The sequence below is a fragment of the Thermobia domestica genome, chromosome 6 (genome assembly GCF_964235325.1).
Source record: "Thermobia domestica chromosome 6, izTheDome1.hap1.1, whole genome shotgun sequence".
Classification (NCBI taxonomy): Eukaryota; Metazoa; Arthropoda; class Insecta; order Zygentoma; family Lepismatidae; genus Thermobia; species Thermobia domestica.
This window is the reverse complement of record NC_137459.1, coordinates 308842106-308866242: the sequence shown is the minus strand read 5'-3', so window position 1 is coordinate 308866242 and position 24137 is coordinate 308842106. Positions and strand designations below refer to the sequence as shown.

Sequence of the window (24137 nt, the reverse complement as noted above, 5' to 3'; positions counted from 1 at the left end):
CATGACCACCAATATAAGTAAGTAGTTCTTACCATCAAGGCTGAGACATGCACGGTCTAATGTTTGAGCCCAAGCAGAAGCTCAAACCGGGTAGTGATGTCAACCGGCTCGGCTCGGTTCAACTGAGCGAGCTGCTCGCTCTGGCTCGATTGTGATTAGCCATCGGCTCGGTAGGGACAAGCCATCGACTGAGCCGATGGTTCGAGCCAGCTAGGTTGGAATGAGCCACCGACTCGGCTCATGAGAGCCATTGGCTCTAGCTAGCTCCGTTGGAACGAGTCCATCGGCTTGGTTCGACTCAGGTCAAATGAGTCGATGGCTCGAACTGGCTCGGTTGGTTGAGCAATCAGCTCGGTTCGGTTCGGCTTGGATGAGCGATCGGTTCGAGCCAGCTCGATTAGGTGAGCTGTTGGCTCGGGTCACTTCTCGGTTCGGCTCGATATGAATGAGCTGTGAGCCGAGCCGTTCGAGCTGTTGACAACCATAAACCCAGGCCGAGCAGTATTGAACATCTTTGGCCGGCGCCGTATTACTTTTAACAACTTTTCGCTCGAGTCCGAATACTTATTCCTCCGGAACTCAAACCCAGAACCTCGTGACCAATGTTCTTGCCACCTGAAGACTTTTCGAAGACCGAGATCTACAGTCAACTAGTTTTCAGTATTCAGATACAAACCGCCTAATAATAATAATAATAATAATAATAATAAAATAAGAAGTAGTAGTAGGAGTAGCATAATTGATAATTATTTTGTCTCTGTCGGATACTTGAAAAGAGTACTTGGAACTACATACAGGGTTAGGCTCGAATTGGCTCATTTTGGCTCGACTCGACTCGAAACGCCCCAAATTCGAATCGAGTTGCAGGAAATTTTTCGAGTCGAGCTGAAAAATGTCTGTTTCGAGTCGACCTGAAAAATGTCTGTTTCGAGTCGAATCGTGTTTCAAAGAAAACTTCCGTGCCCATCCGTAGCAGATACTCATTTTTCTTTTTTTTTTTTTGCGCAAAAAATCGGATCCCCACTACCCCCCTTAGGATATGTTTTATAATAAAAGCGATGTGATACTATCCCAGTTTGGATTAAGACCTAAGCCAAAAGTCATTTCATTTGAATTTCAGTTTGGCCGTGATGGTTAGGCACACATAATTACATTCAAATTTTTTTTATAATAATTTAGATATTACAGTAACTCAAAAAATATTATTTCCAGTATTTAGCTCCTCTAAAAACTCACAGGCTGTTTCTCAAAAACCAAGTAGTAGTATAAGTTCTATTGCTTTTATTACGATTACAAATATCAATATCCAAAAATGCCTGAAGTTCTTTTTTCACTTAGATATACTCATCTCAAGTAATTAAACAGAAACAAATGAAAAAGGAAAGAAAATGAAGGCCATGCAAGTAAAACGTAGACAAATTCACCAGTATTCAGAAGATGCTGTCTATAATGCAGAGAGTCGGTGGATCAGAGTGAGCCATGGTGGGCGGTGGGTCGCAGTGGGTCATGATGGGTGGTGGGTCTCAGTAGGTCACATGCTGTTGACCCACGACCCAATGACCCACTCAGAAAACTTTACACACTGACCCACTCCATCTCTAGTCTGAAGCACTGTGACCTTGAACAATTTCTATTACCGATAGGATTAGGATTATCACTCACAACGTTTTTATTTAAATCCCTATCTTCCGCACCAATTTATAAATTCCGTCCGTATGTCCCTACGGTTACCAGAAATGTCTAAATATTTCTAAGTTAAAGAAAGATACATATCCCTACAGTAGACAACACTTATATTCACTGTAGTTAGTTACCATACAGTGAGCCAGCTAAACTAACTTTTGGCAACCAATTAGTGATCAGCGCGCTGTTGTCAAACCTGCGATGAGTGTTTCAGAGGATGAGTGTTTTGTAATGATGAGGCACTCACTAAGATTATTTAATACGTTATAACAATACATAAATACGTGACATTAATTATAAAATTATCTTAGCATGCGTGTTATTGATAATCGTATTAGTTGTTATTACGGGTAAAAGCGGATCTGAAAAGGTAGGGGTATGGTAGGTAGCGGCATGAGGTCGCGCCGTCACCTTGCCTATCTTTGCCCATTGTAATTTTTAGGAACTGGGGGGACGCCGTACATATTTTTTCAAGGTCGGAGGACGGCATCCCCCGCGTTGCCCCTCACTTTAACCCTTAATTGTTATAAATAAATATTAACAAGGTAAGTATATTCTATTTGCATCGGATATTCATGTATTCATCATCTAGTTCATAATCTTTCAAAGTTAAATAGCATTTTTTTACTATTACAAGAAGTTCCTTATATATATATATATATATATATATATATATATATATATATATATATATATATATATATATATATATATATACCCACCTAAAGTTTTCTCTTTCGACTCACCTTACAAAAATTCGCTCACCACTGTGCTAGGATATACAGATGGAGATCAGAAAAATGGAAACACCAGAACGAAATTGCAACTTACCAGATTAATATGGTGTCGGGCCACCTTTCGCATTCAGAACAGCCTTGATGCGACGTCGGATGAAGGCATAGAGGTCGTGAATGGTAGCAAGTGGAATTTTACACCATTCCTTGTGCAGGGCATCGGCCAGTTCTGTGAGAGAGGATGGAGGTGGAAATCGTCGCCGGAGTCGTGTTTCCAAGACGGACCACAGACGTTCAATTATGTTGAGATCTGGGAATTGGGCGGGCCAGGGGAGGTGTTGAACTTCATTCCGATGTTGCTCAAACCACGCTGCAACAACGCCAGCTGTGTGAATGGGTGCATTATCATCCTGGAAGATGGCGTCATTGTCCGGGGACAACATCCGGACCATAGGATGCAAGTGGTCTGCTAAAATTGCGACATAATCGTTGGCAGTGATTCGTCCGCTAAGTGTGACCATAGGACCCAATGAAAACCATGATATTGCGGCCCACAGCATCACCGAGCCGCCGCCATGTTTCACAGTTGGGCGGAGACACTGCAGATCATAACCCAGACAGCACAATGCACGTACAGTATCCGTATAGTACATGTACAATTGCACGGATGCAACATGTGCATCATCTGTATAAATGCACGCCTGTACATGTGATGCACATACGCGTCACCGGTCCTATTCAACATCTTCACGTGCACAGTACATGTGCAGTGCACACGTCCTGCACAAGTGATTTACACCTTCCGCACAGTTGATTTACACGTAGCACGTATTCGATTTACATGTAAGACAGAGGTGATTTACACGTAGTACATGTACAATTGCACGGATGCAACATGTGCATCATCTGTATAAATACACGCCTGTACATGTGATGCACATACGCGTCACAGGTCCTATTCAACATCTTCACGTGCACAGTACATGTGCAGTGCACACGTCCTGCACAAGTGATTTACACCTTCCGCACAGTTGATTTACACGTAGCACGTATTCGATTTACATGTAGGACAGAGGTGATTTACACGTAGTACATGTACAATTGCACGGATGCAACATGTGCATCATCTGTATAAATGCACGCCTGTACATGTGATGCTCATACGCGTCACAGGTCCTATTCAACATCTTCACGTGTACAGTACATGTGCAGTGCACACGTCCTGCACAAGTGATTTACACCTTCCGCACAGTTGATTTACACGTAGCACGTATTTGATTTACATGTAGGACAGAGGTGATTTACACGTAGTACATGTACAATTGCACGGATGCAACATGTGCATCATCTGTATAAATGCACGCCTGTACATGTGATGCACATCAGCGTCACAGGTCCTATTCAACATCTTCACGTGCAGAGTACATGTGCAGTGCACACGTCCTGCACAAGTGATTTACACCTTCCGCACAGTTGATTTGCACGTAGCACACAGGTGATTTCGTCGTAGTACATGTACAATTGTACGAATGCAACATGTGCATCATCTGTATAAATGCACGCCTGTACATTTGATGCACATAAGCGTCACAGGTCCTATTCAACATCTTCACGTGCGCAATACCTGTGCCATGCACACGTCCTGCACGTGATTTACACCTTCCGCACATTTGATTTACACCCAGTACCCAGAGGATTTTCATGTAGGACAGGGGTGATTTACACTTAGTACCCACATGATTTTCATGTAGGACACAGGTGATTTCCTCGTAGTGTAGAGGTGATGTAAAAGCATATTAGAGATGCAACGAAAAAAAGAAGTTTATATATTTGGTGCCTTACGCAGTTCAAATACAACATTGTAAACGTCTTCTTGAAAAGTAACTTAGAGTTACATGTAACGAAAAAGCAATTATATACTTACCGAAAATTACTGACTCGTGCACCACTATACCGCTCCATTAACTTTCCAGGCCAGTAATCTCAAAGTTCTAGATTCCAATCCCCCCCCCTTAAAAGGCAGCTACAGCATATTCTCGTCACCTGAAGACCTGACAATATGGTACTCTGTCGATACTTTGTTTATCAGTAGCGTATATATTAACAAACCACTGTCAGGAGCATTTAGACAATATTTTTCTTTGTTCCTACACATATATTATTATAGACTTTTCATTTTGCTATGCAGCATATTGAGTATCGTTCCATTAGGGCCTGGAAGTTGAAGACCTTACCTAAAAATAATTTTAAAAGCCTAAACATGTTAAGAAAATGACCTAAAATTTGGAAAAAAATACTTAAAATGTGATAAAAATCAATAATGATACACTTAATATGTATATTTAAATAATACACAATTCTGGTGATATGTTGCACAGAAAAAAAAAGTTGAACTTTTAATTTGCATTTTCATCGCCCTGTTTCTGCTGTTCATTTTGAACTACTTTGGAGGGCAATCCTCGCAAGCATCTACAGTCTGGTCATACCTACTATACCTGCTTCAGTCATTCAAGGGTTCCTATTGTCAGAGATGAATCAACTTTATTTAGATTACTACAGAAAACTATGTTTAAGAATTTCTAATTGAGAATGGGCAGCAAAACTGTAGTTGAAAAAAAGGTCAAGTACCAAAACCAGCTGTTAAGACTTAAAGGGTAATGGGAACCAATAAGTCAAATATGACTTAAAACTAAGCATTTCCTGGCCTAAAATGAACATATATTATGGTGTTCCTTCGGGCACTTGGGAAAAACTGTCTTTAACTTCCGAGCCCTATATATGATACTGAAAATATTAAGAAAGACAAAACTCATACTTGCCTGAATAATTAGGTTCTGAACTTATAAACAGTTGTAGTTTGCATATATTTTTTTTTCTTTTAATACAGTGCTTGGTTTGTCAACATAGCTTTTACATAGTATGATTTTATCAAAAGCCATCATAGAGCTATTTCAGATTTAAAATATATGCATGATAAAGCAAAGTGGCCTCAACTCAATCACAAGTGAAATTAGATTATTAAAAAATCCAAGTGCAAAAATGTTTATATATTCTATTAACCGTAACTTGGTGCAACTCCGATGTAATTTTATGGAAATAGTAGGTATTACAACATTGATAACAACTGATTATATATATCTATACATTTATTTCTTATTAAATATAAAAAGTAATCTACAAGATGGTTGTAGTTTTTTCTTTTAATTTACTTTCTCCGATAATTCCTTGACCTCAGTCCTCTGCATCCTGTAAAGAGAAGTTTTAAAAGTAATACAGTAAGTGCAGACACTAAATCAATTTATTTAAACTAAATCAAAGTAATATTCTTAGCATAGTTTGAGATTAAGAATTTAAATATGCTGCATCCAAATTATACATGCCATACCATTTTCTCCAGAAACAAAGCTAAAGACTATCATTTAAGCTCAATAAATCACCACCATCAGCACCTCTGAAATAAGATTTCTTAGGGTATTGAATCAATTCCAGTAAGAGTATTTAAATTAGCAATTTGAAAACGAGGCTGACTTTTTATCGACAGGTGGCAGTCCTGTGCAAACGTGTGTTGAAAACACGGCTAGAATATCTCATGAGTAAATGATACTAAATGCACTGACCTTGAATGACATTGACAAGTGTGCGTTTAAGTACACGTAAAACTGAGTTATTACAACAGGAGTAAATGTATGAGCACGCTTGTTCACCCCGTGCTCATTCGTACGGACAGTGAAGGATGAGAATAATCTGAAGACTGGATGCAGTAAGAACTATGAGAAGTGAATTTGGTAGAGAAATTGAGGTGAATGATCACGGATGATCGAAACACTACACTTCAAATGCCTACTGAAAAACTCAAAATGAAGACGAAAGCTGTGAGGCAACGCATAACGAAGAAAAATCTAGCACAAATGGAAGTTTTATGTTACCTATGCTGGGGGAAGTGGGTTGAAAGTAAGAAACAATATTCTGAGAAGCAAGCAAGCTGAAAAAGATTTATTTTTGTTGCATAAACAACCAATAAAAAACTTTGCCTTTTCCATATTATCAATTGTATATAACTGTCTGATCTCTACCACGTTATGCAAGATAGGCAGAAGTATATACAGTAGTGCACTCTGTATTCCTCTCTGCGAGCGGCCCAGGATGGTTTAGAGTACGAAATGCAAATAAGTTACGTATCTGCCCTTGAAATTATATTCATTTTCATACAAATTTGACGTTATGGGGGTTCAGATCCGACGGACTTCCTGTCAGTGCGCCTCTGACTTATATGACTCACACTGAAACAAGTTTATAAATCTTAATGCTATCAAGTACAATGGCATTATTAATAAATTTATTTAGATATTCATATTTCAAGTCATGTTATTAGATACTGAGACACTGGAAGACCAAGTACTGCTTAAAATTTAACCCAAAATGTGCAAAAACACCGTGGCAAATTTGTGTAAGAAAAAAACATTCTATATCCTAGATAAGCCATCGGCAAAATCCATATTCTCTGTCTGGGTGCCTGCAAATCGCATAGTGCAATGGCGGGACATCGGATTATCCTCCTTCCTAACTCAGCGTTGCAATCCTGACGTATTTTTTTAAACTTACATAATGTAAATTTTGAATTTAAACAATACTAGTAGGATTCTTAAGAAACATTTCTTTTACTCTCAATGAGTCAATTTCTTTTTATCATCAGGTGGTACAGTGTTCCACATAAATATCGCAACTCTATAATAGTACAATACTTTATTTTATGCATTTGAAATCAATATTTCGCTGGTTACCTGCCTATCAGGCGTTAGTTTAAGGTTAGATTGATTATGTAGCAACCTGCAGAACATTGATTTCGAATGTGTTGCATAAGATAAAATCTTAAGACTGTAGTCGAGTTGCGATATTTATGTTGAACACTGTACAAGACGAAAAAAAAATGAAAAAAGTTTGTTTGTGTCGTATATAACTTACTAAAAAAGTCTACAAATTTCTAATAGTTTGTAAAATACATAATCGTTTTTGCACAATAAGAAAAAAAGTTTTAAAGATCATGAAATCTCAAACACTCCCAAATCGCCCAGTTTTGTTTTAGTGTCCCCTTTGGAAATGAGAAGCCGCTGGAGAGCATTAATATACACGTTGAGAATAGGTGCGTATAAATTATAGAGAATAAAGTTGAAAGAATGACTGCGTCAAAGGATTTTTTTTACTGCTTATAAATTACCTACGAGAGCAAACACATTTTACACTCCGTTAGCTACTCGCACATACTTCAAGGTAAATGCACAGTTCCGCACCTCCTTGCCCGCTAGGTCCGAAGTATGCAAAAATGTCCGCCCTGCTGCCGACTTCTGAGGTAGATCATAGTGAGAATTTAAAGCTTGGAGACCACTTGTTAACCGTTCTTATTTTGAAAACTGCTGCAAAATTGTATGTAAATGTTAAAATAAAGGCTTACGAATACATGAAAACCAAACATCAGAGGTGATACGTACCTTCGTGGCCTCCTTTAGTAAACTTAAATCATAAAATAAGAACATCAAAAGTAAGAAAGAGAAACCCTAACAACAATTTTGGTATGCAATCCTTTTCCGTCTGAATGATACCTTGGTAATGAGATGATATTTGCTGTATTTACGAAAGTATAATACTTCACGCAATTTTTATACGGAACAGATAAAGAAAAACTATTTCACATAGCGTACAGAGAAGTTTATGCTCCGATTTCCCCCCCTCCCACTGCCTCTCTGTATTGAAGATTGTTGAAATTGTCATTCCCAGCAGTGAGTCACTCACCACACCAATGACTCCCCTCTCAATCTAATTGACATTTTTATCATTTGCAGCAATTGTCAGTGATTTTTTTTAAGTAAATGAAAAAGTGCAGTCATTACAAAGCATATACGGTGTATGATATTTTCGTCTTACAAGTTTAAAAAATGTGGGGAGAGGATTGGAAATATTTTGTGTAATCTGGAATTGAACCAACGGTCATGTTTCATATGACTTTCAAAATTATTGTTTATAATGAGAATCATTGTTTTAAGGTAATAAAATTTGAAACAATTCAGCGGTATAATTGAGTAAATATAGTAGAATTTTATGGCTTCTACTAACGTCAGAAAAAAAAAACCTACCAAATTAAAAATTCCTCACTTATTGAAATAATTAAACATAACTACTCATCTCACTTTTCTGTTTGTTTTGTTTTTGGTGGAGTCTGTGTTACTACAAACATTCAACTTATATTCTATTGCAAAACAGTATATTTTAAATAAAAGAACAATTTGTTACTCAAAAAGAAACAATATACAGGGTGCTTCAGGAGGAAAGGTCAATAATTTGAGAGGCGGTCAAATTTGTCGACTACAACAATAAAGTTTACATAAACATATACGTTTTAAACCTTTGTTTCAGATATATCACTACATGAAGTTTAATGCATGGTGACAACGGTACACTGCAATTATGTTGAAATGTGTACCGTGATACTATAAGACACGAGAATGGTAACTAATGTAAAGAGGACTGAGGAGGATACTACAGGATTAACACTACTCATAATTGGCACCAATGGTCCGCGGAAAACCAACATGCTTCATGTGAACAGTTACCAGATGGGACTTTCGTGTTGACAGTGCACCATACCTTCATCTTTAGCAAAATACTTTCCCTCCGTATTTGGAGGATATTATTCTTTCTACGCATCATGTGACACCAAATGGACGGTGAACCGTTTTCACTCGACTATCACCCAGTGCCTTCACGCAAAATACTAGTCGTTGGATTGGATGTTTTGGGCTAATCCAATGGCCACCTAGGAACCTGTTCTAACGCCCTTGGGCTACTGTATGGTTGGTTGAAAGAAAAGGTGTACAGTGTTGGTAAATAACAGCGGGAACATAAAATTAATGAAACTGTTTCAACGTAACTCCAATATACACATTTCCTTGTCCACATGTACCAAATTCATATAGTAACAGGGCCTAAAATTCAACGAAATCACAGCTCCACACTGGTAAAAATTTCATATAGTATAGCAAAACTAGTTTAGTCAGCATTTGTTTTGACATATAATCAGTCTTCTGTCCAGTACATCATGTTTACCTGCGACCAAAAAAATTATTATTATTATTATTATTATTATTATTATTATTATTATTATTATTATTATTATTATTATTATTATTATTATTATTATGTAGGAAAATTTTGATATCCAGAGCAAACAAAATTAAAGGCACATTAGGATACATACTTAATCGTATTGTATTAAACCATAAAATAAAGGAAGCAAACCGGTAAGAAAAAAGTCACTTTTTCTTACATAAGAATTTCACTGTCATTTTTCCGTGATCATCACGCTGTCTGTCTATTTTCTTCCGAGGCAAATACACCGTTATACCAGGGCTGTTCCTTTGACTTCCTACCAACTTCAAAACGCCTTTCCTTTCTGGTCAGCCATTTCATAACAGCAGGAGTTGGGCTAAAATCTTCCAACGGACCCATATTTATATTAACGTGAAGATAATTTTTCACAGTAGGGGAGCCAAAGAGAGTTTGTTATCTGTTAGTCACTTATAAGTCCTTCAACACCGGAAGAAGATGGTTTCGAAGCAACAACTCGGGCTAGATTTATTGACAGAGCATGAAATGCCTGATATCCACAGATTTTCATGAGAAGGCTTTTAGCGTCCAGACCTTTTAACATACTGCACGATGATGCCTCTCTATATTGCATTGCGAACTGCAAAAGATCTGTATCAGGACAAATAACTTTGTGGCATTCTCTTAGGGCATCATCAGTTACATCCTCTTGCAAAATACGCAAAAGCTCCAAAGCAACAATACTGTCTTCATACAGGAAACGCTGACTAACAAAGTTATTCATGGAATCCAGAACTTCGTAGCGTGCTACAGTAAAATGTTTTTTCTCACTGACATTATTTGTTATGGGATTTATTGCGACGTGTGTTACGATGAAGTTGAATACTATGTAATGAGCACTGTATTTCTCCGTTGACGTTCTCTTGCACACATTCGTTTAAAAACGTTTCTTCCCACCCACCTAACAGAGGTTTCTCTTTCATACTCTCCAATTGTGCTACAGTTCTATTTTTATTTGTTATTGTGTCCAAAAGAAATATTTCATCACACTCAAACTTTTGCTGGCAGTTCTTGAAAACATATAGAGCGTCTGTCACAAGTTACAGAAGATAAAGGCGATCTGCACATTCTATCCATTTACACAGATGACCATTGTCTTCATTACATCCATGGCTTTCCGTTTGCAAGTAAAGGCAGCTTGGATACCAATTGTTTAGGAGAGTAGTGAGCATTTTGAATGAAAATTCTGTCCACCTGACGTCAACATATTCTGGGTAGTGCAAAACTTCTAAGTTATTTTCTGAATCTACCGTCGTTAAACCTTTCGTTCGCTGCCCTGAAGAGTGATAGAAAGCACACAGTCCAGATGCTGCTTGTATGAGAGATGAAACTTCTTGGACATTATTGGTGACATCTTTCCATGCTAAATTAATGCGATGGGCAGCACACCAAATTTTCAACAGAGGCAACGTTTCACCTGAAGCAACTCTTTCATCAGTTAACAATTTCCACATTCCTTTGTGTTCTCCTGTTTTGTGTGATGTTTTCACCATCAGTAACTATCGAAGTCACTCTGGGAAACAGTTCTTTCTCTGGCATCACTCTTTCTACTGATTTTCGTAACGCTGCAACATGCGCTTCGGAGCCTCTTCCTTCTGGCTCTTCAAAGCCCAGGAACAACAACTTGTTCTTACCCTTTTCGTCAACAATATTGGCCATAACGTGACGATTGTGAAACTGCATTCTGTCGACACTACCATCGCTTCTCAGTGATATAGCTAGTGCGTTTTTTAGGGCTTGTCGTACATTTTCTATATCTGCCTCAACAATGAAATCTAACAGTTCGGCGTGAGATGGTGGATTAACAAGAAGTCTGAGGACTTGGGTTCAAACACTGTGTGTTGTATATTAACATCTCTGCTACATGAATCTGTGTACATCTGACCTTTCAGGAAAGCCATCTATCTGGAAAGCCATGACCATGCACTTAATGTTCCACGTTTAGCGTCATTAAACACTGTGTTCATGTATGCACCAATCTTCTTCGCTTTTTCTACATTTTGAGCTGAAAACTTCTTTACATTTCTCTTCAAATGTCATCGATGAAAATGTTTTAGCCTTAAGAGCTTCTTCGTGATGCTGAGACGACATATGATTGTCGATGATTGCCTGTCTGCATTCTGCTCCAGTTTCAGTACAAATAGGTGGTATCTGTTTGCTAGTTCTAAAGCGCTTGACACTATGCAAATGCTCCATACAGACTATACACCTAATTCGCTTTCTTCCTTCTGTAAACATTCTGGTACTTTCACTTTATGTTTTTGAGAGTTTAGTAGCTGAAAACTATGTACTGATGGAAAGATTGCTGCTTCTGCAGCAGAGCCGTCTTTCTTCACTCTTTCATCATCAACGGAAAGGTTAGAAACAGTAGCTGGTAGACCTGGTTCAGTACCTTCAGGTTCAGGTGAAACATCATCAACGGCATTTGAAACAGAGGCGCTTCTGTTTTCTTCTTTGGATCTGTCATCTTTTGTGAGCCAGGACAGAAGACTCCTTTGAGTACCAGTATCCTAAATTAGAAAGAGAAATGTACTCTAAATTACTAATCCCGATTTGCGCTGCGTAAAGTCGTGCCAAAAATTATAGAGCCGCAATTTTACAACATAAATACTCAATAACGCTGGAGCTAGCGAAGAAACTGAGTCTACATTCAATTTTAAGAAAATAAGCGTTTTTCTGTCAGTGCTAACAGATTATATGCAATCATGAATTATTTATGTAAATTTTTCCAAGGAAACAGGGGGACTGAATAAAATCTATCTTCATCCATGTATACCAAATCAATTTTACTATATAGGCTGGTATTGTTAGAATTAAATAAAAAATTAATTACATATTTAATTTTACTTAATTCTAACAATGAGAACTAATACCAAACTTGATTTGTTATGTATCTCTGAAGGTACGTTTTATTCTGCTTATCTGTTTTCTTGCAGCGAAAAGAAAAAACTCGTAACCAGAAGTCTCGGATCATCACTATGAAACTTACAAACGGATACTATTTCCTGGGTTATGATTGGTTGCTGAGAGTCTACGGTGCTTCGGCTAAATTTTTGGCGGTTATTGATTTATGTTATCTCTGGTAGTACATATTTCTATAACGGATTCAAAGGATCGTGTAATTTTTATCTACAAAACAACACATTTCATTATATCGGAAAAGTGTAATGTCCTATTGAAATAACAGATAAACGTGCAGTTAGTTGCATATTTTAAAACTATATGAATGCAACCGAAAACGTTTGAAAACTAAATATAGTTAAAAAGTTCCTTTACCTCAAAATTGGCAATGGTTTTCCCTGCCATCTAGGAGACACCTATACGTATTAACTCTGGCTTAATTTCATATGCTGGCAGTTATATGGAATTGAGTAACCCATTGCATAATGAATGTATTGAATCAGTAACATTTAGTTTGTCACACTAAACGCGTTTAAATGCATAATCCGAGAAAAGTAAGATACTCACATTAATACCACTCCACACTTCAAGAATTACAGTTCCACACTCCTTTCCTACAGTTCCACAAAGTGTGGAGTACTCCACTCAATTTTAGGCCCTGTATAGTAATATCCCTGAAACAAAGTTTATATGGACTTCTTGTCGTTCTGGACATGCTTGAGCACATCCTAATTATTGCCCTTTCCCAATAAACACCCTATAAACTCTCAAACATTGGAGACAGTGCGATCACGCTTGAAAGAAAAATGCAAAAAATCTTACGAACAATAAACTTGTAGGTTTGTGTCTCCACAAACGACAGCTTCCTCACACAATTTATTTCCGACTTTCCTGTGAGGCTATACAGCTCAGCAACTTCATCCACCACGACACGACGAAGAATATTCTGTGCTAGTTGTTTTGGAGTTTTTCCACCACTCGCCAACATTTGAAACTGAAAGTAACATTGTATCGATTGTGCTGTGTTAAATGTAGCGAAAAAATTTCATGCATATAAATAATATTTTTCAATATTTAGTTAATGTTGTGATTAAGTTATCTGCCAAGGTTACATATCTTTTATATGATGTGAAATGTGGTGACAAAAATAAATCAGCAAAGCTTCTGACGAAAACTAGGATCCAATTTGGATAGATTAACATATCCTACTTTTAAACAATTAATGTTATTGGTAGTTTTTTTTTTCAATGTTACTTTCGTTTGTTTGCTGAAGAAACCAACCTAGGAAATGCATTACATTTTTAGCCAACTCCACTGTTTTTACTTCATAGAGCATGTGGAGGAATCTAGTACTATCCGAGTTCCCATGATCGCTAAAGAAGATAATTTTTTAATGTGTGACTTTTTGAATGTGTCTTATTTCTGCAAATTTGATAAAATTATACACATACATAGTCAATATACACATACATTCTTAGTTGTTGAAAACTTTTTACACAATTTAATTTATACAAAAAAAAATTGCATACGAATGAAACGTATTTAATAACTTCAAAATGTCAACTCTTACGACAATTTAGAATTCAGCACCATTGTTGTAAATGTCAGGTTTTTGTCTTACACATGAATATAGAAGCGAACAGACAGTCAATATAAAAGTGAGCAGAAAGTGAAGTTTAATTTCAGAGCACAATAAGATAAATAATAGACACTCAATATTCTATTATTACAATGAAATAGTGAGAGTAGCAATATAAAAAGTATCATACAAACATCCCTTTCAAATTAATACAATTGCCATGACTTCAGAAAAAAAAATGTATTTCGTAGATTCACAACTTTACTCATACAAAGCGATGATTTTTTTTTTTAAATAAGTTAGAATACTGAAATAGAAGATTGACGGACCGTGCCATCAGTACTACTTTTAGTTGTTTATATTCACAATGAGGAGTATGTAATGGTGCTATCTAGTAGAAAAAAATAACGATTGTAAATCTCATATAGCATGTACGCGAATCTGAACCTATAAAGTGGAGATAATCTATGTATCTCCTGAAAACTTAGTTCAAAGTTAGATTAAAATCAGTCACCAAAAATGGGGAGCATTCTGCTAGGGAGCGCTACATAACTAATTTCTGTGAAAACATAATTTATTTTCTGAAATGTTATAAAGTCTATAAATGTCTACTCACGTAATATTGTCTTGGATGCTCATTATAGGTAACTATTTCAGACTCTCCTGGATTTTTCACCTTTGTGCTCTAGAAAAGATACAACAGAGCTTCTAACAACATTGAGGATTTTCATTAACTTTCAATGGAAATCTTGAAGTTCCAGAAAGTTCTCGTCAAGTTTTCATTGTTTTAAAAGAACCTCTCTTCAAAATGATAACATTTGAAAACTTATCTAGAATTTCTGGAACTTTCAGAATTTCCACTGAAAGTCAATGAAAGACAATCGAAATTCTGAAAGTTATTAGAAGCTCTATATAGTATCCTTTACAGGACAGAATGGTGAAAATCCACGAAATTTCTTGAAATGTCGACCTATAATAAGCAATCAAAACATTATTTAACTAGACATCCAGAGATACTGCGAAACATTTCAAAATGTCAATTATAGGTTTTCACCGAAATTAGTTATGTAGCGCCCCCTAACGAAATGCGTGAGACTACCCCATTTTTGGTGATTGGTTTTGATCAAACCTTGACCTAAGCTTTCCGCAGATATATAGATAACCTCCACTTTATGGGGCCAGGTTTGCGTACATCCCGTGCCGAATATGCCATGAAACAATTTCTTATATTTGGATGGGTTAGAAAGAGCTAGCAAAAGACATCTAAATGTTGTAAGTATGCACAAACATTTTTTTTTTAAAAAAAAATAATAAGTTTAAACAATTTTAAAAGACACTTACACATTTCCGTTGAAATTTAGAATTGTCCCCAATGTTTGCATCGAACTCTTTAAAACTAGCATCTGTTGTAAGTGGGAGACCTGATAGTACTGCAAATCCTTCATCACAGTTTTCATCTAATGAAGACTTTCCCCCAAGACCGAAGTCTACTTTTGTTTCTATACTTGTTATCTTCTTATTGAGATCAGATACCATTTCCAACAGCTGAACAACAGAATTTGTCAATTTGCAACATCCTGAAGAATACACAATTGTTACAAAATTGTTACGACAAAGGCATGTTCAATACATAAAAGATGACTTTCAACAATTTTTGATACCCTGTCATATTGAAAAGTGCATGTTCAATACATGAACATTTAATGGTATTCCATACCTTTTAATGTTTGAACATCAAAATTTAATGCTTTCACCAGAACATAAAATTTAGGGAACGAAAAAACCATGTATCTAACAATTACCAAAGAATATACCATACATTTTCCCAATATATTATATATATTGGGAGTACAAATTAGTTCGGTCTTTTTTCCCCCTTTTTTGGGGGGGGGTCAAAAATGCATTTATTTCAAAACAAAATGAATAAACAGATTAATCAAAGTATTGTCCATTGCTGGCTACTACCCTTTCCCACCTCTCAGGCAATTCTCGCCTTCCATCTAAAAAAAAAAAAATCTCGTTCTTTGAGGGATCCAAGTTAGAAGCCAATTTTCGATTCCTGCGAAAGAAGTAAACCAGTGACCTGCCAAATCGTGCTGCATCTGTCGGAACAACCAGTAACCAGAAGGAGCAATGTCCGGGGAATACAGCGGGTACGGTAAAATATCCCACTTGAAGGATTCCAAGTAAGTTTTCACAACTTTTGCGACATGAGGCCTAGCATTATCATGCAGAAGAATAACTTGTCCATGTCTTTGCTCGTATTCCGGCCGTTTTTCTCGTAATGCGTGGCTGAAACGAATCAATTGTAGCCTATACCAATCACCCGTAATGAAATCGCAGGTTGTAGCAGCTCATAGTAGACAACACCCTTTTGGTCCCACCAGATAGCATTACCTTCGAACCATGAATATTTGGCTTTGGCATTGATGTTGAGGTCAACGGCAGCGATTGACATGCGATATAAAATCCCCAGTAACAATCCGATGTAAAAACCCTTTTTTTATTGTCTTTGAATCACAAGTGAAAAGTCGCCTTTCAACGTCTCTCGGTTTCAGTTCATAAGGCACTCAACTGCCTTGCTTTTGAATCATTCCCATGGATTTCAGTTATACGGAAACTACTTGTTGCGTAACTCCTAATGATTCTGCAAGTTCCTCTTGCGTTTGGCTCGGATCTTCATCGAGTAATCCCTCTAATTATTTGTTTTCGACTTGTCATGGCTGTCCAGAGTGAGGCTTGTCTTCAACGTTGAGATCACCATTCTTGAAACGTCGAAACCAATCCCTACATGATTTATCAGTTGGGCCATTGTTACCATAAAGCTCTACAAGCAATTCGATGCGCTTCAGCTGTACTTTTCTTTCAATTAAAGCAGAAAACTTAACACCTCCCGCAAATGCTGCTCAGTTAACACAGAAGTTCCCATATTCAACACAGTGAGAAATCGGGATTTTGCATGAAACAAAGCATTATAAACTGAAAAGTATTGACAGATGTCTAACCTCTCTGAAACCACCGAAAGAAACTGTCACTATGAAACAGCCAGAGACATCTTTTGTAACTGAACTAATTTGTACTCCCTGGTAGATAGGTAGATATAGGGTGGTTCATTTCTTGTTAACTTTTAAACTAATAGACAAGAAGCGCTGAAATTTTTCACCCTTAAAATACCGGCAGGGTGACAATTTGGCATACTAGCTAATACCACCAGACTAACAGTGTTACCAACCCAACATAAAGTTATTTTTTTTCAAATAGCACTACCTCAGGTAATTACAATTTTCAAACCCATATACACAATAAAAACACAAAATATCGTACTTATTGTTCAGTGTTGCAAACTAAGGACGCTACAGTGTCACACACACACAAAAAAAACGGTGCCCCCAAAACAGTAACAACGCAAGTGAAACGGATGGGACAATGCGCGTCGGAAGTACGTTACTTTAGAATACTGCGATCAGGATATGGCGCATTTCTAATGAACAGAAACAAAGTTACAGGGAATTAAATATTTGACTTCTTTCAAAGGGCTTTATTTCGAAAAAGTGCTGAGATAAGTATCACATCTAACTACGTAGATTCTTTCCAAAAGTATCTGAAGATCATAATGCCGTTTACAGCAATTGTATATTTCTAATCGTTCGGGAAATATCATAAATAAAGTTGACAATACTGCTAAAAATCATGAAATCGCAAGAACCTGTATTAGTAACAGCTGCCAAAAACTATTGGTTGAGTGTCAAAGAAACTAAGAAAAGCAACGCTCATTTTAAAACTCTTGCAACTACGTCATTTTAAGATGTATTGTCAAATTTAACAACAATCATTATATCTCCGGAACGGTTTAATATATCAAATTGCTGTAAACGGCATTATGATGGTTACATATTTTAAAAATAATCAACGATACTTATCTCAACACTTTTTCGAAATAAAGCCCTTAGAAAATGATCAAATTTTTAATTCCTTTTAACTGTTTTTGTTTATTAGAAAGACGTCATATCCTGATCATAGAATTCTACAGTAACGAACTTCCGATGTGCACTGCCCCACCCATTTCACTTCCATTGTTACGGTTCTACAGACCACCAAAATTGAAATGTTTTTGGATTTATTGTGACATCGTAGCATCCTTAGGTTGCAACACTGAACAAAAAATGCAGAATTGAATGTTTTCATTTTGTATGTAGATTTGAAATTTATAATAAGCTGACGTAGTGCCACATCAAAAATGTAACTTTATGTTGGGTTGGTAAAACTGTTACTCTGGTGGTATTAGCTACAATGTCAAATTTCGTTCCTTGCCGATATTTTAAGGGTGCAAAATTTAGTGCTTCGTGTCTATTGGTTTAAAAGTTACAAGAGCGTAATAAAATATATACGAAGACATACTTTCTAATTTGTAAGACATTTCATATTAAACAAACTTTTTTTTTTTTTTATCATTGTGCTCCATTGTTTGAGCCAAGCCACATCAAGATAATTTGATAAAATATACGTAAGCACAGCTTGACAGGCTAATTAAATGGGATGAAAAACATAATTAGCCTTTAAGTACGAGCAGCTTAAATATAACTAGCCCATTGTATTTACGGAATACATGAGAACCGCGAGGTTTACGTAAACTTAAGCCGGAAAATATTTACTTTGAGTCGCACAGTGACTTCAACACCCGTTCTTCGGCTGTCAAGGGTAGTCATTTGTCCAAATTGTCATAAAGGTGGAGGGCTAAATGTTAAGCCATACCAATTTTAGAAAATTTACAGGTATAGAATTTGTTAATTTCTCTACAAACAAGAAGTAAATGTGAGGTAAGTACAATTTCTTTTAATGCAGAAATTGATTGTATTTATTTGTTTGCAGTAGACTTTTATGAGGGACTATGTCAGGAGGCGCAAAGGGACTATTTCGCGGAACGGTACATCTTTGACCGACCTTCCAACTCCAACTGGTATGGGTTAACATAAATGCCAAGGTAGACGACAATGAGCCCTGTAGAAAGTAAATATACTTTGGGTCACAGAGTGACTTCAGTCGCGTCTAACCCGCCCTACTCTTACTACTACTATTTCTTCTACTAATTTCGAGTACAGAACATAAGCCCTGCGGGGCTTCTGACCCGCCCTACTACTAGCGACCCAAAGTAAAGAGTTACCATAAGTCTTCTAACCCCCTTCCCTCGCAGCAGGGTTGGCAAAAACCATGGTTTTTATTGAAAAAAAAACAGGATTTTTGGTTTAAACCCGGTTTTTTAAATTTAAACCAGTTTTTTTTTTTTTTTTTTTTTTTTGTTTAAATAATTTACTCTATGTGTTTATATTAGATATGGACAGAAATTAGTTTGTTTCGCCTTGGTGTTATTATGCAACAACACGGTCATGCTGGAAGGGGTCACATAAGCTTAAAGCGGAATCCAAACCGCTTCTCGGCTTACATCCAAGAGAAATTGTCCATTTGGACACGAAACCGGGGCTAATTGGTCACAAATGTGATTGCCGACTCACTCACGAAGGACTCTTGATAAAAATACGTTGTACTGATATTTACATAGGCCTGCTTGTTAATAGCTATAATTGTCAAGAGTCATTTCAGAAGGACTAAAAGACAAAAAACATTATACAGAATTATATATATAAATCGGGAAACTCCCGCCTTAGCCATTGGGAAAATCCTGTTATTTAAATGTATTTGTGTGTAAAATTTGAAGGTCAACGTATCATAATCACTACGCTAAAACTGAGGTATTAAATTAAAAATTGGGTATGTAGATGTTCAATAAAATTAAAACAAAGTGAAATCCAAGCTGATGTTGGAAGCTACGTAGGCAGTTGATAAATTTTGCCAATTTCTACCAATATGTTTAAGCAACCTTGGCTTCTTTATAAAACAAGTAGAAATATATAATTTGGTTTCATTTCGTATGTTTAGGCTTAAATTCCTTATGAAATACCAACGTTATCACGGGAAAGACTTTCGCTTAAAGAGACACCTCGAATTGCTACTTGGTTTACACTTGAAAGATGGGTTCGACCGAGAATTGAACAACACGGGGCCCCTCGATTAAAAGGTGAAAAGTAGATAAACGTAATGCGGATGGTTTGATATGTGGAAACGTCACATGAAGTTCACACGAATTGAACATTTTTCGTTTTTTTTTTTTTTTTTTTTTTTTTTAACCACCTTGGTTTAAACCAGCCATCCCTGCCTCACAGAGTTATATTTTGTGAAGTAAGTCACAGTGAAGATGTTACATGTGTGACCTACGGTAAAGAGTTGCCCTTAAGCCATATCCTGAATCAATTCGAGCTATATTCAGATATTCTTTTTAAATATTGCATGTTGCAGTAAGGTCTTCAAATGCTTGTATGGGTTCACTCGAGCAGACGGTTCTACCGAAAACAAAATTTATAGGTAAAATACGATGTGAAATACTTTTCGTAAAAGAAGCAGAGTGTAAATATAAGTAATTTCTGTCAGTGAATATCATATTGAAATACATTTTCAATGGTAGTGAACATATTCTACATGTAACTATTTACTGAAGCGGAAGAATACAAGAATGCGAAGAGGGTGAAAATAAACGGCGGGAATGTTCCGTTCGTGTTAGCAATGGACGACTGCGATAGGTGCAATGTAAGCATACGATTTTATTACGAAGAATTGTGCGATAAAGAGCGTCATATTATAGTTTTTCAAGCGTCATGGTACGTGGAAACCTACAATCAACTGTGCGAAGTGTAGAAAAGTAAAAATTCAGAGCAGACGAATTTCTCCTCGCAGCAGACCATTTGTACGCGGGAAAGCAGTGAAGCCATTTTGAAGTTAAGAATTACTACTACAGGGTGCGGCACGTAAAACCGGCCCGTCGTAATATTCTGGTATATTGTGTTTTTGGCAACACTTAAATAATCTACCTTCCTACCAAGAGATGGCGTGTCGAGGTCGGGTCGACTTACGTGACCTGCAGCAGTCACGTGCAGCCGCAGCCAGTGAAACTTGTCGAAACCAGTTGAGAAAAAGACCTCGTTGTGTTAAGCCGGGTGAGTGTCAGTGTGTGATAATGCCGTATTCGATACCCGAGCGTGTTGCCATTGTTGAAGGGTTCATTCTCACTGGATCTTTTGTGAAAACAAAGAATTTGTTTCGGGAGAAATTTCCAGGACGTTCTGTGCCAGCAAAAAGCACCATTCAGGAATTGATTGAAAAATGGCGGCGTACAGGATCGGTTCAAAATGCTCCCAGGAACAGACGACCATCTGTCTGCACACCTGAATTAAAGATGCAGGTGGAGGAGATAATGACAAGAAGTCCTCGAAAGTCAACCAGGAGCGTCAGTTATGTTACTTTCAGCAGGACGGTGCAACATGCCACACATCAGCTGCATCATTGTCCCTTGTGCATGAGATGTTTACACCAGAGAGGACAATCAGCAAAGGCTTGTGGCCTCCTCGGTCGCCAGACTTGTCCACGTGTGACTTTTACTTATGGGGACTGTTAAAGGGAAGAGTATACGAAACAAATCCACACACAATTGAAGAACTCAAGACCAGGATCCAGGATGTCACCAATAGCATTACAACACAAGAACTGACAAGGGTATATATGAATCTCCTCAATCGTGCTCACATGTGTGTTGAAGTGGGCGGAGGACACTTTCAGCACCTGCTGTGAAGGTGAGTAGTCATATTCAATACATTACATTTGATTTATGTGTTGTAGTTAATCATATTGAATACATTACATTTCATTTTATGTGTTCACTTTACGGGCCGGTTTTACGTACCGCACCCTGTATTATGCAAGTGCTTTTGAAGGTAAAAATTACGGCAGATATTTAATGTGTGTTTCCACTATCCTCGTTTATGCGTATGCCCTTGTTGCTGACCCGCCTGCTCCCTACGGACGCACCCCTTTGCTCCGTTCGGGCCTCCTGCTGCGCTCCTGCCCTGATTCGGTTAGATAGCATTCGTGCTTCTTAGTGGCCACCTAGACAAGTTGGTTCGTGGTTTATGCACTAGCTCCTCATTTAGTGCATGTTCTGCAAAAAGAAACCGGAAAATGCAATAAATGCGTGTAAATTTGGTAGAACCGTTTGCTCGAGTAATGCCTTTACCTTTCTTAAAAGATGGCTCAAGAAAAATACATGCATACTACCAGGTTCTATTTTAACTATTACACCTAATTCCCATTCTGGATTTGGTAATGATACTAGCATACCTTGCTTGTGATTGTAAATTATCTCGGAGGTTCTGCCGTTGGAACACTACCTCCTTTCAGGGTTATGTATGCATAATTCATTTCATGTTAAAGAGACTACGTGATAATGACTCTTGCAGACCTTTCTTTAAAGAGATGCAAATCATGACAGTGCCTTCAATGTATATCCAAAGCTGAGCTCCCTCGTGGCTAAGCGGTTAGCGTACGCGCCTTTGGCGTGGGAGACCCGGGTTGGATTCCCGGCGGGAGCTCATGTGGTTCGGATTCCACGTTAATCAGTAGGTCCACGTCTGATATAGCCTCGCTGGTGAACGGGACGCTACACTAAAATAACCTAACCGTATATCCATAGCTGTCTCATGTATATTAACGAAAACTTGGAAAATATCAGTACAAGAAATAAAATTCATTGCTATAACACAAGATACGGAGATGAACTCGATACACCATATTTCAGGTTATGTAAAACACAAAAGAGTTATAAATACACTGCGATGAAGATGTATAATCTTCTACCTACAGAAATTCGTGGTATGTGTAATAGAAACTTAAGCCAAACACTGTAAATATTGGCTCATTCAAACAGCTGTGTAAGCGTTATATACCTATATATTCAATGTATATATTTTGTATACTCTCTTGACGTTACCTATTGCAACAAATGTTGTTTAACGACAATAAAAATATTCTATTCTATTCGTCTGTCCCCTCCAAAAACATAAAATGTCAACTAATAATAATACTGCTTGTGAAGAACAGGATGCATGTGTATACGGCAACATTAACGCCTGTTTTATTATTTAAACTGGTGCTTTATTAAATTTTACAAATTCACACTAAAATTAATTTCATCACTCACCTGATTATAATATAATGTTGAATTCTTCGCCTTCAACCACATGACACAAACACCACCACACCACAGCTCGTACCCGACCACACAAACAAAACAAATGAGCGCGCATGGCTAATACACAGTTCCAACCAGTGCGCATGCGCGATTCGAAATAAAAATTAAATAACGAACAGAGAAAAGTAATATTTTACTTTCAAACAATAATAATCTTATTAAGATTATTATATTTACATATCTTTTTGAATGTATATAATCAGACACATGTCTATTCGGTTCTCACGTCATTTATTACATCAAAGCGAACACTGCACATTCTTTATGCTACTGAGAGAGCCTATTTATCAGCGGCGGCTGGTACTATATGTTGCATGGTTGTGCAACCGGATATTTTTTAATACTAAAACTATTTTTAAGTATTAAAGTAGTGTATTAGTAAAAAATAAATCTCTGCTCTTGAGCGCAAAACAGTATTGATGCATTTCTGAAAAAAAAGTCAATTAAAAAACGGAAAGAAAGAGAGAGATTTAATTTCCGGTGGCAGCGAACGTTGCCACTGGAAGCAGTAACATTGAGCATATGGCAGCGAGCTCCTATCTCTTAACATGGGGAAGTGGATTTATTCTTGCATCGCTCCTATCTTCCCCTATTGGTCTCATGCGGTTGCCTTTCTTACAGTGATGCCAATTCCTTCAGAGCCGTTTTCCCTTCACAAGCTTCAGAATTTCCCTTTTCCGGACAAAATTTCCCTTCATCTAAACCGTTCAAGTACTGTATTCAGTAAACGTATTTTTAATCGTTTTCGCTTCCACCCCTCACCCCAATCTTATAACCACATACAAGCAGATACCTGACAGCCTTCCTTTGAGCTTACGCAGAATTTGAACTTGATTTGTTGTTTAGGTATCTAAGGCGTCGCGATAGAGGAGGGGGAAGGATATGGAAAGGACCAATGTTAAAGGTGCAATCTCTGCATTTGCCTGGTGTGACTGAGGAAAAACCCTAT

General features: G+C 37.3%; 1 protein-coding gene across 1 annotated transcript; it reads right to left on the bottom strand.

Moving 5' to 3' along the window:
• Positions 1-11776: 11776 nt before the first annotated feature.
• LOC145687617 (uncharacterized) lies at positions 11777-23255 on the bottom strand. Its single transcript, XM_081761086.1, has 4 exons — positions 23138-23255; positions 15397-15632; positions 13303-13470; positions 11777-12085 (listed from the first exon to the last, which is right to left on the bottom strand). The coding sequence occupies exons 2-4, from the start codon at positions 15589-15591 to the stop codon at positions 11777-11779; spliced, it is 672 nt and encodes a 223-aa protein (XP_081617212.1). The 5' UTR covers positions 15592-15632; positions 23138-23255.
• Positions 23256-24137: the final 882 nt, after the last annotated feature.

Excerpts from the sequence above, each read along its gene's own strand:
- LOC145687617 (XM_081761086.1), bottom strand. The coding sequence starts at position 15,591 with ATGGTATCTGATCTCAATAAGAAGATAACAAGTATAGAAACAAAAGTA. Across the intron at positions 13,471-15,396 it reads CTAAATTTCAACGGAAATGT|TTTCAAATGTTGGCGAGTGG; the intron begins GTAAGTGTCTTT and ends TGTTACTTTCAG. Across the intron at positions 12,086-13,302 it reads CACAAACCTACAAGTTTATT|GATACTGGTACTCAAAGGAG; the intron begins GTTCGTAAGATT and ends TTTCTAATTTAG.